General features: G+C 40.9%; 1 protein-coding gene across 3 annotated transcripts in view; it reads left to right on the top strand.

Annotated features, from left to right (window-relative positions):
- The first annotated feature begins 2,701 nt into the window (after positions 1-2,701).
- The window catches only part of LOC144075585 (putative peptidyl-tRNA hydrolase 2), a 26,378-nt gene continuing 11,514 nt past the window's right edge, over positions 2,702-17,565 (top strand). Inside the window, exons 1-5 of one of the 3 annotated variants that reach the window (XM_077602802.1) lie at positions 2,702-3,107; positions 5,229-5,344; positions 8,393-8,464; positions 8,569-8,640; positions 16,364-16,461. In XM_077602802.1, the coding sequence (XP_077458928.1) occupies positions 5,234-5,344; positions 8,393-8,464; positions 8,569-8,640; positions 16,364-16,461 (353 nt within the window). In that variant the 5' untranslated portion in view covers positions 2,702-3,107; positions 5,229-5,233. Of the gene's footprint in view, positions 3,108-5,224; positions 5,345-8,392; positions 8,465-8,568; positions 8,641-16,363; positions 16,462-17,565 lie in introns of all 3 variants that reach the window. The other 2 variants (XM_077602801.1, XM_077602800.1) reach the window with 2 other exon arrangements.

Below are 17,565 nucleotides of genomic sequence, written 5' to 3'. Positions count from 1 at the left end.
TCATTATCAACAACAAAAAAGCCTACTTGTCATCACACCCAGAAACTGCGTGTGACGAAATTGGTGGTGCTTCTCCATAAGCTGTGTTTACTCGGCAAAAGACCTAAATAAGTGATAGTTACGGAATCTTGTAATTTGGCATTCTGCTGTTATGGATACAGGTCGCTTACCTCTCACTGTCTTTCACTTACCTTCAGTCAGCTAGTAGGAGGCAGATCACCACCCAAACATCTTTTCATATTACCGCAAAAGGGAATGTGTGTTATGTTATCGCAAATTTAGAGTTCTGATGGATGTGGGGAAAAACTGTCCTTAAGCCTATTTGTCGGTGCTTTGTGGGACCTATAGCGTCTGCCAGAGGGCAGCAGCTGGAACAGATTGTGACCAGGGTGGTAAGATGTTCCTGGCTCTGCTGAGGTAACGAGGGCTGGCAATGTCTTCCAGTGAGGGCAGAGAGCAGCCGACAATCCTCTGGGCAGTGTTAATCACTTTCTGCATGGCCTTTTTGTCAGCCGCCGTGCTTCCAGCGTACCACACTGTGATGCAGTATGCCAGGATGCTCTCTACAGTGGTTCTATAGAAGGTTATCAGAAGCTTGGTGCCCAAGTTGTTCTTCCTAAGTACCCTGAGGAAATGGAGTCGTTTCTGAGCCTTCTTCACCACTGCCGTGATGTTTGTAGACCATGAGAGCTTATCCGTGATGTGGACCCCCAGGAATTTAAAGGACTGGACCCTGTCTACACATACTCCATTTATGAGGAGTGGGGCCAGATCTGTGCCGTGTTTGCGAAAGTCCAGGATTATTTATTTAGTTTTCGTGGTGTTCAGTGTGAGATTGTTCACCGAGCACCACGAAGACAATTTGTTGACCTCATCTCTGTAGGCCGACTCATCCCCTCCTGAGATGAGTCCGACCACAGTGGTGTCGTCAGCGAATTTGATGATGGCGTTAGACTGGTGGGTGGGTGTACAGTCGTATGTGTACAGAGAGTACAGAAGAGGACTCAGTACACAGCCAGTGCTCAGTGTAATGGAGGAAGAGAGGTGGGGACCAAGTCTAACAGTCTGTGGTCGGTTGGTCAAGAAGTTCTTCATCCAGCAGCAGATTGAAGAGGATAGTCCAAGGTGGGAGAGTTTGTCAGTCAGAATGTCCGGTTTTATGGTGTTGAAGGCTGAGCTATAGTCAATGAAGAGCATCCTCACGTAGTTCCCATGGTGTTCCAGGTGGCTCAGTGCTGTATGAAGAGCAATGGCAATAGCATCCTCAGTGGACCTGTTTGCTCTATAAGCAAACTGGTGAGGGTCAATTGAGGGAGGGATTGTATTCCTGATATGGCGGGGTACCAACTTTTCAAAGCACTTCATGATCACAGGCGTGAGTGCAACAGGCCTATAATCATTCATGCTGTCAATGGTTGGCTTTTTGGGGACAGGGATAATGGTGGCAGATTTCAGACAGGATGGAATGATTGATTGTTGCAGGGAACAATTGAAATATTTTGTGAAGACTCCAGCCAGCTGGTCAGCACAGGCTTTGAGCACCTTCCCAGGTACTCCGTCTGGGCCAGCAGCCTTCCTGGTGTTCACAGACCGCATTACCAGTCTCACTTCCTGTTGCCGGAACGTCAGTGTATTGCTGCAGGGTGGTGGAGGGGGTGTTGAGACTGGGTCTGATTTGTCAGTCTCAAAGCGGGCAAAGAAACGGTTCAATTCCTCCGCTAGTGAGGCATCTGCGTTAACAGACATATTATTGTTATTGTTGTTGGTAATATGTCGTATTCCTTGCCACATCTTCTTTGGGTTATTTTCTGTGAAGTGCTCCTCAATTTTCTTAGTATATGCTGCTAGGATGTGGATTTTACCCCAGTCTAATTTTTGCCGTTTCGCCATTGATGTCCATCGCTGTCTTTTCCCGAGGAAATCACCCCCCTGGCCTGTTTGTAATGTCTCAAAAGCTCCAATATTTGTATTTAATCAATAAATGCTGCTAGGAAGTGGATTTTACCTAATTTTAGTGATTTTTTTGTCATTTCACGTATGGACATATCCACGTTCATCGCTGTCTTTTCACCGGGGAAATGATACTCCGGGCCCGGTTCTGATGTCTAAAAAGCTCCAGTATTTGTATTTAATCAATAAATGCTGTTTTCGGCTGGATTTCACTCCATTTTCGGGCAATGTTTGCCCGTACGCCATTGACGTTCATCGCTGTCTTTTCCCTTGAAAATCCCCCCCCTGGCCTGGTTTTAATGTCTGAAAAGCTCCAGTATTTGTATTTAGTCATGAAATGCTGCTAGTAAGTGGATTTTTCCCCATTTTTGTGCATTGATTTATTGATTATTTTTGATGTGTCGCAGCTCTAGCTGCAGTAGAGGTTTTATAGCCATAAAATAGTTTTTGAGGGTTGGATTGATTCGTTGAAGGCGCTACGAGAAAATGCATTGACCGCCACTGATATATATATATATATATATATATATATATATATATATATATATATATATATATATATATATATATATATATATATACACACATACACACACATACACACACATACATACACACACACACATACACACACACATACACATACACACATACATACACACATACATACACACACATACATACACACACATACACGCACACACATACACACACGTACACAGATACACACGTACACACATACACACGTACACACATACACACATACACACGTACACACATACACATACACATACACATACACACGTACACATACATGGAAACACCTTATTTTGAACGCGAGGTTGTAATTTGTGTTGGTTTGCGTTATGATTGTTCTGAAGACTGTCTTTCCCATCCGGCAACCTTCATTGGATGGGATTACCGTAAATCCAGACTATGAACAAAATTTGGGGCGGCTGTCATAATTTCGTTTGTTCGAAAGAAGATTGGTTTGCCGGATTTCCATACACTGAATGACGGCAATTTTGCGAGAATAGTCTTCAACTACACAAGGCAGCCAGAGAAAGAAGTTTCTTTCAGACAAGAGAAGTTTATCTTTGCAAAGTCAACGTCGGCAACATACCTGAAACAACAACAGTATACTACTAAAAACCGAGGTGTGTAGCTACATATTATTATTTTTGTTTGTTTTGTTGGTAGGAATGTGTCTGACGGTGTTACTAATTGTTAGCATTTCAAACGCAATTAAAGTGTTTATAGATTTACGGACGAGATGTATTTGTGGCATTTAGATTTAATATAGGCAGTCATAATTTAATCAAGCGTCCCTTTATATCATTATTGGCCCGTCAATTTGTAAACTGGATTGTGTTTATTGCGGGCTAGCTCGGACCGCCAGACGACTGTAGTCAATCCCAAATCTGTTCCAGTGGAAAATGGTTTTTCCATGCGTAGGGCACGTGGTAGAAAGACTAACTCGAGGAATTCCGCAGTCATAGAGGGCATTTTTTAGTCTCAGATTATAATAAATAATGCAGTGAAACGCGTAATCAATCCTGCTTTTATTTCACTTCTGACAGTCATCTGCTACAAGGACGAGTAATTTTAAAGCGACAGCTGGCATGTGCAAACGACATCGTTCCATTCTAAAATAAAACACGATTGATTATAGTTGATAGTAAAAATATATATTGTATAGTTATATTCCTTATTTTATATTACCAACCAGTTACTACGTTTATTGGATGCACGTTGCCTACATGTTAAATTCCCTTCTGCCAGGAATGTTTTGTTTGTCTTACTGCTAATCGTGACATAACTTGAAATGTGTCCATTCCTTTTACTAATACAGTAATACCTTGACATACAAGTGCCACAACATACGAGTAATTTTAGATACGAGTAAAATTCCGAGCAAATATTTACTTTGAGATACGAGAAACATTTTGAGATCCGACCATTCGAGACAGCCAGGTGTCCAGGCCGCAAGAGGCCGAGAAAATCAAGGAATTAGTGTAATATGCCCACACTAGCCTTAAGTGGGCCGCCTCGTGGTGTAGATGTTCCCTCGCCAGACTCGGACTCAATTCCCGCTGATGGCGGTATGATTGTGAGTGCCGATGGTCGTTGGTCTCTCTGTGTGCCCAACGGCTGACTGCCGACCAGTTTAGGGTGTAGCCTGCCTTTCGCCCGATGTCACCTGGGTTAGGCTCCAGCAACATCTGCAACTCTTTCAAGGATGCGCGGTATGGAAGATGAATGAATGAATGGCCATACAGTAATAGCTTCACATACGAGTGCCCTGACATACGAGGAATTTGAGATACAAGTAAAATTCCGAGCAAATATTTACCTTGAGATACGAGACAAATTTTGAGATACGAGCATTCGAGTCGGCCAGGCTGCTATAGGCTCTTTATGATTTCAGTGCACTGTCTTTCTCGGCGCATCTCCCTCGTGCAAAGATCTCTACGAGCATTGGGCGGAGCGTTGCATTTTTTTCCATATTTTTTTGCGTTAGTCATTACAGGATTAAGGGAAACGCATTGGATCCAAAGCAAGCTGGTGCAATGAAGTGTAATGCAAAGAAAAGGCGTATGATGACAATCAATATTAAGCATGAAATAATCGTAAAACATGAGTAGTGTACGTGTGACTGAGCTGGCTCGCCAATACGTATGGAGAAGCAGGAAGTTCGCCACGGTGGATTAGATTAACCTCTTTGCCTTGGTTATTGCACAAGAAGATTTGAATTTAGTGTAACGTAAGATTAAAACTTTTTTTTAAAGTGTGTGTATAGGTATCTAAGTTTGTTACATTACGAGCGCATCCATCAAGTCTCTCTCTCTCTCTCCCCCATCCGCGAACTCCGCGTTGTATGAAATGTCTCATTTTATTATTAAACATCATAACCACTAGTTATTTGTTACTTTGTTAGTAGATGGTGAATTACAACCAATAAAAATGTTTTTCCATTGTAATATCCTGTTTTTTTTGTTTTTTCAGAGGGTGACAACGAATTAACTTTATTTAGTTCATTTCTATCGGAAATGTTGATTTAAGATACGAGTAAATTGACATACGAGCTCAGTCCCAGAACGCATTGAGCTCGTATCTCAAGGTATGACTGTATGTGATCGGAACGTTTTCAACACATACAATGTTCCTCTTAGTTCAAAGCATTACTTTAGTCAAGATCTTTCAATGTCTTAAGTTTTTGTCTGTACTAAAACTAAGTTTACTTTAGTTCTGGGTGTTTACTTTTCTTTTTCTGCAAGTAAATATGGAGTCATCAAAGCACCCAAGACCCTCAGACTGTGCAAATGAGGATGTTAATCCTGTTTATCTTCAGCAACTTCGGGACCTGGATATTCCAGAAGAGGCAGCTAAACAGGTAGAACAATACACTTTTTTTGTAAATTTTCCGTGCGTTTTTGCTCTCCTAACTTCTGGGCATTATGAATTGATTGGTCTGGAATTGGATAAAAGTAGAGCTGATAAAACTAGAAACTTGTTATCACACTAAATAAAATTATCAGTCTTTTGATAATTATCACGATAACTATCATCTTTTTTCTTTCAAATTTGAAATTTCAAACTTCTGTGAATAAGTAAATAAATGACTTTCCTCCTTATTCCCAAAAATATATTTTTTTTACTTCAGTGCTGAGTCCTAGTAGCAAGCAGAGGACAGGGGAGTGTCTTCCGCTTGCGAGTTTCAGCGTGGAGTTTCACATTTTTATGAACTTACAAAAAAATTAATTCGAAAAAATTCCCCCAGAAAAAAATCTGCGATGTGGTGAAGCAAAAGTTAAAGCCACGATATTCGAGGGATTACGGTATGAGGCATTTAAAAAAAGTGAGAAAACACCAGGGAGAAATCACTTGGATCTTGTAGTGGATCTCTGTGTTGTCCTGCATCTCATAATAGCTCATTTTGGCGGTGTTATTGTCCTTTTGCGTTCATGCTCCGTGTTAGCCTCTATTGCTAACCTAAAATGATGTTTCCTTATCATCCTCTTTTTCTCCTGAGCACTGGTCTGTAACTAGCGTTCATCTAGCAACAGCACCCATGTTCTCTGTGGTGGCCAGGTGGTGTAATTGGAGTTTAAAATTATCGAGTTTTTCATTCTTATTGTTGACAAAAAATATTTCACTAATTATCGTTATCATTTCATTGCCCAGCTCTAGATAAAAGTAAATTGCACACAGTTTTTATGTAGTTTGAAATGCAGTCAAATTGTTGAAGCTACACTGCCGTGCATCATTGATTGCATTTCAGTTCCTTACTGCCTAGACCAGTGATTCTTAACCTTGTTGGAGCTACCGAAGCCCACCAGTTCCATATGCGCATTCACCGAATCCTACTTTAGTGTAAAATAAAATATGATGTTTTTTCCTTCAAATTATATATATATATATATATATATATATATATATATATAAATATATATATATATATATATATATATATATATATATATATATATATATATATATATATATATATATATATGTATATATATATATACAGACGCTCCCCTACTTACGAACGCAATTGGTTCCGAGCGATTGTTCATAAGTTGAATTTGTTTGTAAGTTGATTCAGTGCTATATTTTGTATTATAATTTATGTTTAAGGCCGATATAAGTATATTGAAGGTTTATATAAGTGCATTTGTATGTTTAAGGCTTGTATAAGTAACAAGGATTGGTTTGTACTGAAAAAAAAACCATTTTAATAAAATGGAGAGAATATGTACAGTACTGTAGAGAGAGAGAGAGATTTATGTATTAGAAACTGGCCAAAAGAAGCGACCTAATGACGATTGCACAGTTTTCTTCTTTTTTTCATCATAAATGATGCGGTAGCACTGTATGGCATCATTCAATTGATTTGCAAACTTTGTGCAACGTTCAATATTTGGGTCCTGCTGCTCGATCTTTCTGTTTATAAATGGTACTGACGGTCGAACGATTCAATGCCCGTGAAACGCTCACCACTCTCACGCGCATCAAGCTTCGTTATTATTGCCACTCGTTTCAAATGAAATGGCTTGCCTCTTCCTTGCAACTCCCTCAATAGAAGCCTTTAGCTTTTTACCAACCATATTCAATATTGGATGCATGAGATATTTAATGATACAAATAAAAAAGGTTCTTTGCACACTGGAGATACATTCACGCACTTCCGCATTGCAACGAAGAAGAAGGTAGATGCTGGGTGAGCTGAGCTCTCACAGCGCCAGGCGTCGGTATTAGCGGCGGAAAGAAGTACTACTCCGAAAAAGGCGCGAAATACAAAATTGGACTTGCGAACATTTTTGGACTTAAACGCAATTTGCAGACATGTTCGTATGTACCGTTGTTCGTAAGTTGAATGTTCGTAAGTAGGGGAGCGTCTGTATATATATATATATATATATATATACATACATACGTATATATATATATATATATACATATACAGATGCTCCCCTACTTACGAACATTCAACTTACGAACAACGGTACATACGAACATGTCTGCAAATTGCGTTTAAGTCCAAAAATGTTCGCAAGTCCAATTTTGTATTTCGCGCCTTTTTCGGAGTAGTACTTCTTTCCGCCGCTAATACCGACGCCTGGCGCTGTGAGAGCTCAGCTCACCCAGCATCTACCTTCTTCTTCGTTGCAATGCGGAAGTGCGTGAATGTATCTCCAGTGTGCAAAGAACCTTTTTCATTTGTATCATTAAATATCTCATGCATCCAATATTGAATATGGTTGGTAAAAAGCTAAAGCCTTCTATTGAGGGAGTTGCAAGGAAGAGGCAAGCCATTTCATTTGAAACGAGTGGCAATAATAACGAAGCTTGATGCGCGTGAGAGTGGTGAGCGTTTCACGGGCATTGAATCGTTCGACCGTCAGTACCATTTATAAACAGAAAGATCGAGCAGCAGGACCCAAATATTGAACGTTGCACAAAGTTTGCAAATCAATTGAATGATGCCATACAGTGCTACCACATCATTTATGATGAAAAAAAGAAGAAAACTGTGCAATCGTCATTAGGTTGCTTCTTTTGGCCACTTTCTAATACATAAATCTCTCTCTCTCTCTACAGTACTGTACATATTCTCTCCATTTTATTAAATGTTTTTTTTTTTCAGTACAAACCAATGCGTGTTACTTATACAAGCCTTAAACATACAAATGCACTTATATAAACCTTCAATATACTTATATCGGCCTTAAATATAAATTATAATACAAAATATAGCACTGAATCAACTTACAAACAAATTCAACTTATGAACAATCGCTCGGAACCAATTGCGTTCGTAAGTAGGGGAGCGTCTGTATATATGAGACCGACTCACCGAACCCCTAGGATTCGATCGAACCCAGGTTAAAAACCACTAGCTTAGACATTCATATACTTTTTCTCTCCTCGTTTCTAGGCACTCCTGCGTACTATGAATGTTTCTGCTGAGGATGCGGCCATCTACTACTTCAATAAACTGGATAATGAGGTGCCCTTAAGATAAGCTTAGTCTCAACAGGTACCCGTTGGTTTGTTTGACCAACTAAGATTTTCGAAAGCCAAATATGAGTGCCTTTTCTGTCTCCTTTACAGGAGGAAAATGAGGACTTCATGTATAAAATGGTGTTCGTGGTCAACATAGACCTTTCTATGGGCGTTGGAAAGGTACATACATGGAGTGCTGGTACTTTTAATAATATGGATTTATCTGAATCGTTTAAATGTCTTGCTCCCATTGTGAATGCACATATTCATTTATTCATTCATTTTCTGAACCGCTTTATCCTCACTAGGGTTGTGGGGGGTGCTGGAGCCCGTCCCAGCTGACTTCATGACAGAGGCGGGGGACAACACCCTGAACCGGTGGCCAGCCGATCGCGGGGCACACTGGGACAGACAACTATTCACTCTCAGACTCGCACCTAGGGGTAATATAGAGTGTTCAATCAGCCTACCATGCATATTTTTTTTATGTGGGAGGAAACCGGAGTACCCGTAGAAAACCCACGCAGGCCCGAGAAGAAGATGGAAACTCCACACAGGTGTGGGCGACGTGGTAACCTCTCAAGTCGCCGGGCCGCCTGAATGCAATTAGTTAAAGCTTTTATGAAATATTACTAGTTACTTCAAAATGATAGCTGACCATATTTCTGACAAAAACCCATTAAAAGGTGACAGAAAAACCTTATGAAACAAAGTACAGTAATCCCTCGAATATCGCGGTTAAGTAGACCAGAGATGGCCACTATAATCAATTTTTTTCTTCAGTGCTGAGTCCTGGTAGCAAAAAGGGGTTCCGCTTACGAATTTCAGCGTGGATTTTCATTTTTATGAACTTAATTTTTGAAAAAATAATTAATAGTGGGAAAAAATTGTGAAGTAGTGAATTCACGATAAGTGAAGACGCGATAACCGAGGGCTTACTGTAAATCCTAATAATTCCTCCTTTCTCAACTGCCTATGCCACCTACACTCAAAAATCAAATGAGATGCAGATTTTTGCAGTCTGCTTACTCTGCTAGTATGCACTTCACAGTCTTTCTGTTATCTTTTTGTTATGTGATAGTTCTGTCATTCTGTCAACATGATGTAATTAGTTTAGAACTACACAGCAGGAAAGCAACTCATGAAAAGCTAGATCATCAACTATCATACCTGTCAACCCCAGCCAATTGCAATAATTGCACTTATTTTGCATTGATAAACTTTACAATCACAACGCGGCACCTATTTACTCAATGCAAGACAGACAATGTAGAACAGGGTTTTCAAACCGATTCCGCAAAGGGCCGCAGTAGGTCCTGGTCTTTGTTTCAACCGATCCAGTGTCGACAGTTTAACCAATGTGGGGTCTTCTAAAATAAGTAGCAACTGGCTGCAATCAACTGATTACACTTGCAAAAGGTGTCCACTTGTTCAGTTTGAATGAAAACTAGCACCCCCTGCGGCCCTTTGAGGACCAGTTTGAGACCGCTGATGTAGAATAAAAACAAATATAACTGTGTAAACAAGGTATTTTATTGACCAAATCAACAACAACAAAATTCTTTCCCCACAAAATTTAGTGTTGCTTATTATAAGTGGTAGTGAAGGATTTCGCAGACTTGATCTGTTCTAAAGATGGCTTTACTCTGTAACAGAAACTATCACAATTTAGTTTAATTTGCAACAAAAATATTAGAGGATCAGCTCCTATTGTCTTCTTATACTCTGTATGTATTTTCATCGGTTGAAAACTCTCGATGTCCCCATTAGAGTGAAGAAGGCAGATCAGAACTTTGTAAATCTCTTTCATCAATGGAAAGCGATTTTTCCCAAATGCACTCTAATGTGTGGCCAAAAGAACTCTGGTTTAATGGTACTCGGACAATTCGCCGAAAGATGTTTGGCCGACGGACGTTTGGCCGATGGACGTTTGGCCGACAGACAGTTCGCCGAACGGACGTTTCGTCAAAACGGGATTCGCGCGCTCGCCCCGCCCCCGGATCGTGTGTACATGTTTTTCAACCTCGGCCCGCGGGACATATACGGCCCGTTACAAATAACATTCATTTAGGAATAACAAGGGCATTTATTCACGGCCAAACACACGCAGAACAGTACGTGACAGAAGAAATAGAAAAGAGTAGGATTTCTGGATTTACAATTTCATTACAGTAGTACTTACTGTTACTACTACTTTCTTTTCTCTATTTCTTCTGTCACGTACTGTTCTGCGTGGGTTTGGCCGTGAATAAATGCCCTTTTTATTCCTAAATGAATGTTATCTGTAACAGGCCGTATATAGCCCACGGGCCGAGGTTGAAAGACATGTACACACGATCCGGGGGCGGGGCGAGCGTGCGAATCCCGTTTCGGCGAAACGTCCGTTCGGCGAACTGTCCGTCGGCCAAACGTCTTTCGGCGAATCGTCCGGTCACGCTGGTTTAATTGGTCTTCCACCTTGGCTTTTCTGTGGGATGAGAGCATCAGATAGCAGCTGGTAATCTTCCCACTCGTCCTTTATGTCCTCCTGAACCAGGTGCGGTGCAAATCTGTCAGCCAACCTCACTGTTGGAATAATCCTTAGGTATTTCCAAATTCACAAGAAAAGAGGCATCTGAAGTCATATCTTTGTTTAATTCTTGCAAGAAGAGAATACATCCATCCGCGACTCCGGTCAGGATAATTCTAACAACTCGAGGTCTCTCGCTAATTTATTCATAAGATTTTAACGCCATGGCCCACAGAAGTCTAAACATCTTTAGAGTCTCATAACAATTTATCACAGTCATCAAAACAATTGTAGGTCTGTCGAATCTTCCCAAGAGCGCCTGTTGTGGACCCGTCCTGCGAAGCCAAAACAGTCCACAGTTCCCAAGGGCGCTTTTTGTGGACTCATCCTGCCCAAGCCGAAAACAGTCCACAGTTCTTGTTGTGAACCCATCCTGCCCAATGCCATTCCCAGTTCTCTTGATGCGAACCACAGTCCTTACTTTTGCAAAAGAGGCATTAAAATGCCCTTTGTAGTAATGTCAATAACTCTTCGTTGCAAGTACATATAATATAATAATATTGATACACATCTATAATAATGATAAACCTAACACTCACAATGTGGCTATAATGTCCATTTTCTTGTGTCCAACACCACCAAATCATTGAGAACAGCATTATGAAAGGGGAATTTGTTGATCATTTTGGTCACAACAACCTCATTGAAAGCATGCATGGACGAATAGAAGATTGCTTCCTTTGCAGGTGTGATGTTTAGGTTGCTTTCATCATCATTGTCTTTGAAGAGAGCCCTAACACTCACGCCAGCTGCAAGTCTGCCATCTTCATGCTGTAGGCTCCTGTTGGTAAAGTCTACTTCTGTCAAAGTGTCAGCAGATTTCACATGCTCCACCTGTACAAATTTTACCAACAATTTATTTAGCAGCCGTTCCATTTCTGGAATCACATCACCGATCATGCAATCTTCTGTTTGGAAGAGTATGTTGAATAAATTGATGTGGGGTAAGATCATGCTGAAGAAGTGGAGTGTGAGAAGAGTCAGAGGGTCCTGTCGACTATCATTGATTAATTTGATTTTACCTGGCCTTTCAACATCTGCGTGGCTGGAAAAGTAGCTTTTGAGAGCCTTAAATTCTGTCAGTTTTTTCTACCAATTTTAGCAGAGATAGCCATCGTGTTAGTCAATGCTTGAGGATTTGTTCATGCTCGTTGATTGTAAAGTCCTTAAAATCCTCCATTCGTTTTGAGCTGTTCTTAAAAAAACAAAAGATATCCACCAGCAAGTCATCCACATTGACTGGCAGTGTCTTCAGTTAGCTTTTTACACAGAGATTGCCAATGTGGCAAATGCTTCCAATGCTAAACACAGTCTCATTACTTTCTATATTCTTGAGAGTTTTTCTTTCCAGCCATAGTGTTACAATTGTCACTAGCAAATACCGCAACATTTGTCCATGGAATGTGTTTAAAATGGCTCTTCAGACCGTAAAATCCACTAGCGGCAACTTTCACATCCTTTTTACACAGAACGAGAACTGAGGAACTTTTGTTGACGATTTAATCCATCCGGCATATGGATATACTCCCATTCCTTTTGGTGTCAACCGGATCCTTGATTTCTTGTCCTCTTACTTGGCGGTCTGTCCATACTTGCCGTGTTTCTAAAACCATTCAAAATTCTGACCGGTCTATATGTGTAACTGTGGGCGTGCTTTATTTTTATAGTAAAAAGGCGGACATGACTCTCGACCGAATGCAGGTGTGAAACGGAGTGGTATTTGGGGCTTGCTGAGGTAGTGAAAAGGCGGACATCACGGACAACCGAATGCAGGTGTGAAAGGGGAGGGGGATTGTGAAAGAATAGTGCACGTATACGGAAACAAAACGTGTGCGCATATTATGCTTGAAGCAACCAATGACTGAGAGGACACGGTTTACAGCCGAAAAGGGAGTTGTTATAACGGCGTACACAATTTGAAAACGCTCAAAAAACGTATACAATCCGAGGAAACTGTATACAGTGCCGTGAAAAAGTATTTGCCCCTTCCTGATTTCAGTTTTTGCATAATCATCACACACAAAGGTTTCAGATCATCAAACCAATTTTAGTATGACACAGAGACAACCCAAGGAAATAGAAAATGCAGTTTCTAAATGATGATTTTATTTACCAAGGCAGAAAAAAATACTGTATTTACTCGCATATAAGCCCCTTTTGTGGGACAAAAACATGATGACTGAATCGAGGGTACGGCTTATATGCGCATAAAAACACGACATGCACGAAACTGCAAATTGACGCCGCTATGACACGATGACGTCATGACAAAATGACGCCGTGACATCACGACGCAAGGGAATGTGGCCAATACTTCAAAATAGAGAAAAGATAAACAGATAAAACACTAAACAATATTCTTTTTTACGTTTAAGAATGAAATTCAAGAAAAAAACGTACGTATCGTACATAAAACGTGAAAAAACTCACGTTCGAGTCATTGCTCACTCGTGGCACAGCCATCTTACCTAGGGTGGTGCCGTCTAAACCTAGTTAAATGTGCTCTGCCTGGCCAGAAGCGAGTAGCCTTGATTTTGAAATAAAACAAAATTCCACTTTGATTTTTTTCTGTTTTATTTTTGTTCGAAAGTGACAACTCTTTGAGTAATATGAACCATCGAAAAAAATGAGATATTTTCACATTGTAAGCAATATGGCTGCCACAACATCTTAAACCTCTGGTAAGAAAATTATAATTTCTGTAATTAGAAAACATTGGATTGGATAACTTTATTCATCCCGTATTCGGGAAATTTCGTTGTCACAGTAGCAAGAGGGTGAGGATGTAGGAATAGGAAAGGCATTTTAGACATAAATAGATAGGTAATAAGTAAGTTAATAAATACATGAATAAATATATGAATAAGTGTCTCTGAAGTATATATATATATATACATACACATACGCATACACATATATTAGCACACATATACATACATACACATAAATGTACATGCATGCATACGGTAGGTCTTAAAACACAGCCATTTTTTGTTAAAGAGCCTGACAGTTGATGGGAGGAAGGATCTGCGGAAGCGCTCCTTCCTGCAATGAGGGTGCCGCAGTCTATTGCTAAACGTGCTTCGGAGGGACTCCACAGACTCATGCAGGGGGTGGGAGGTGCTGTCCATGATGGACATCATCCTGGTCAGCATTCTCCGCTCTCCCATTTCCTCCACAGAGTCCAAAGGACAGCCCAGAACAGAGCTGGCCCTCCTGACCAGCTTATTCAGCCTGTTCCTGTCCCTCTCCGTGCTCCCGCATCCCCAACAGAGCACTGCATAAAACACTGTAGATGCCACCACAGTGTCGTAGAAAGTCCTCAGCAGTGTCCTGCAGACTCCAAAGGACCGTAGACTCCTCAGTAGGTAGAGGCGGCTCTGGCCCCTTTTGTACAGGGCATCTATGTTTGTGGACCGGTCTAGTTTGTTGTTGAGGTGAACACCCAGGTACTTCAAATTCTCCACGATTTCAATGTCTGTACCCTGGATGTTCACCTGAGTGGTCTGTTGAGGATTCCTCCGAAAATCGATGACCATTTCCTTTGTCTTACTGGTGTTGATGTAGAGGTGGTTTTGCCTACACCAGTCAACAAAGGCTGTGATGACTCCCCTGTACTCCAGGTCGTTCCCGTCTGTCACTCGTCCAACAATAGCGGTGTCGTCAGAGAACTTCTGGAGGTGGCAGGTGTCTGTATTATGTTTGAAGTCTGATGTGTAGAGGGAGAAGAGGAGTGGGGAGAGTACTGTGCCTTGTGGGGCCCCCGTGCTGCAAGCTACAACTTCAGACGTAAAGTCCTGGAGTCTCACATATTGTGGTCTGTCCGTGAGGAAGTCGATGATCCATGCGGCTAGGTGGTTCCTTACTCCAGCCATGATGTGATTGTGCAACATGATGTTCTCATCAAGATATAATAAGACTTATTTCTTTTTTCAAATTGAATAATTTGATATTTAGCATTTACATTTTGAGGCATATTAACTTCCTTATGATATTGACTATAATAATGTGCTTTTGATTCAGTATCTCAGAAATACCACGTGGGATTTTTCTTTTTCCCTTCAAAGTAACACATTTGTACTCCCCATTAAAACCATGAACATGGAGGTGAAAATTGGGAATCAGGAGGCATCTTATACGCGAGAAATTGTAAAATTCAAGCATTTTAAGGGTGCGGCTTATACGCGCGGGCGACTTATATGCGAGTAAATACGATAAATATTTTCTTGATTCAACCGATGTGGAGGTAATCAGGTGTGGCCTGTGAAATTGAACTCGGCTGCCCTACAATTGTGATTAGTCACAGTTATTTTGTGATTTTAAGAAGGGAGGCAATTACTTTTTCACAGAGGGCCAGACAAGTTTGTAATTTTTTCCTCCTTGGTAAATAAATTCATCATTTAGAATCTGCATTTTCCATTTCCTTGGGTTGTCTCTGTGTCATACTAAAATTGGTTTGATGGTCTGAAACCTGTGTGTGATAAATATGAAAAAATCACAGAAATCAGGAGGGGGGCATATACTTTTTCACGGCACTGTATGTTGACAGGTATGAACTATGGTTGTGGGTTCACACCCAGAATTGCTGTGGGGGGAAAGTGGATGTTCCCTGATACTTCCTTTTGGATAAAATTCAAATAGATTTTCTACTGGTAAAATAACATTGAAGTGGTACATCCGACGTATGAGCAGAGAAAGTTGGAGCCAACTTGATAAAGAGCACTGTTGTTACACTAAACTTTTAGAAAATATATGCTGTCATCGAAAGCCACAAGTGGTGCAATACATTTGCATTGTTTCTGAAATCATTCCATATTTATTTGGTCTTGTTTTCTTTTCTCTTGATTTATTTTATTATTTTTTAAAGTGGCGGTCTGGCGGCTTGAGTGGTTAGCACGTTGGCCTCAAAGCCACTCCCCTGTCCTCTGTTGCTACTAGCTCTCACATTCCAAAGACATGCATGGTAGGCTGATTGGACACTAAATTGCCCCTAGGTATGGGTGTTTAGTGCGAATGGTTATCTGTCTGCTTGTGCTCTGCGATTGGCTGGCCACCAATACAAAGTGTCCCCCGCCACTGGCCCAATGTCAGCTGGTATAGGTTCCAGCACCCCCTGTGTCCCTAGTGAGGATAAGGCGGTTCAGAAAATGAATGAATGAATGAATTTCTTAAAGCCAGAAACCTGGCATTTGACATCAAATGTTAATGTCACCACTATTTTTTCTTTCCTTTTAGGGAAAAAAGTGATACTCGTGATTCTATAATTTTAATTTATATATTGATACATGATAATACTCTTACAGAAAATTGTGTTGTCATGCTTTTTTTGTGCAGGTTGCTGCTCAGGTTGGACATGCTTCTGTTTCTTTGTACCAGACTCTGCAGGAGAAAAACAGCTGGAGAGAGATGGCCAGGAAGTGGACTTACAGTGGGTAAATTAACGACGTCCTCGACAGCTAAAGACGGATGCTGTGAACGCAACACGACACCAAAACAAACAAGTCGCATATATAATTTCATTTTCATTCATTTTCCAAACCGCTTATCCTCACAACGAATAGCTGGAGCCTATTGCAGCCGACTATTGACACCAGGGGTGGGATAAGGGCCTGGAAAATATTATTTTTTGTCCCAGAAATCTATTTGCCTAGAAAAATAAATATATTTTAATTTAGGCCAGAGAAAATAAATATATTTAAATTTTCGCCGTAGAAAACAATAATTGTTTTTTTTTTGCAATAAATTTCTAAATCTGAATGGGAGGAAGGAAGTGCTTCTTCCTGCAATGAGGGTGCAGCAGTCTATTGCTGAAAGCTTCGGAGGCATTCCACAAACTCATGCAGGGGGTGGAAGGTGCTGTCCATGATGGACATCATCCTGGCCAGCATCCAATAACGTTCACAGTTAGTGGTGTGCAGCTCAAAGCGTGCGGTCAACGTGGGGAAATGCATGAGCCAATCAACTAGTTCTAAGTATCCCGACCAATACTTAGCCGCATTGTGACCACGCGGATTACGCATTGACATGCAATACTGGCGTGTGCGCACGTGCGTGCACTGTGCACAGCACACACGGCATTTAACCTAGAATACATGGAGAAATGCGAGCAATGTGTGTGCAGGCTTGTTTTTTGCGCGCATGCATTTGTGAATTTCTCGCACGCTACGGAAAATGGAAATAATTTTGGTTTGGCAACCAATAATTGATATTTTTTTAGCATATACATCAATATATTTGCATCGTGAAAGACAAATTGAAAATATATTTATGGCAATATACTGAAATAATTTTCTACCAATTATTTATTGCCGACCCCTGGGTAGGACACCCTGAATTAGTGGCCAGCCAATCGCAGGGCACAAGGAGACAGACAACCAATCACGGTCACGATCACACTCATACTTAGGGACATTGAGTGGTCAACCAGCCTACCATGCATGTTTTTGGAATGTAGGAGAAAACCCATGCAATCCAAGGGAGAAGATGCAGTCCCCAAGACTTGCAAGACTGACATGCTAACCACTCCTCCAACGGGC

Source organism: Stigmatopora argus, chromosome 6 (genome assembly GCF_051989625.1).
Source record: "Stigmatopora argus isolate UIUO_Sarg chromosome 6, RoL_Sarg_1.0, whole genome shotgun sequence".
Classification (NCBI taxonomy): domain Eukaryota; kingdom Metazoa; phylum Chordata; class Actinopteri; order Syngnathiformes; family Syngnathidae; genus Stigmatopora; species Stigmatopora argus.
Note: the sequence above shows the minus strand (reverse complement) of the source record. Positions and strands in the feature narration are given on the sequence as shown.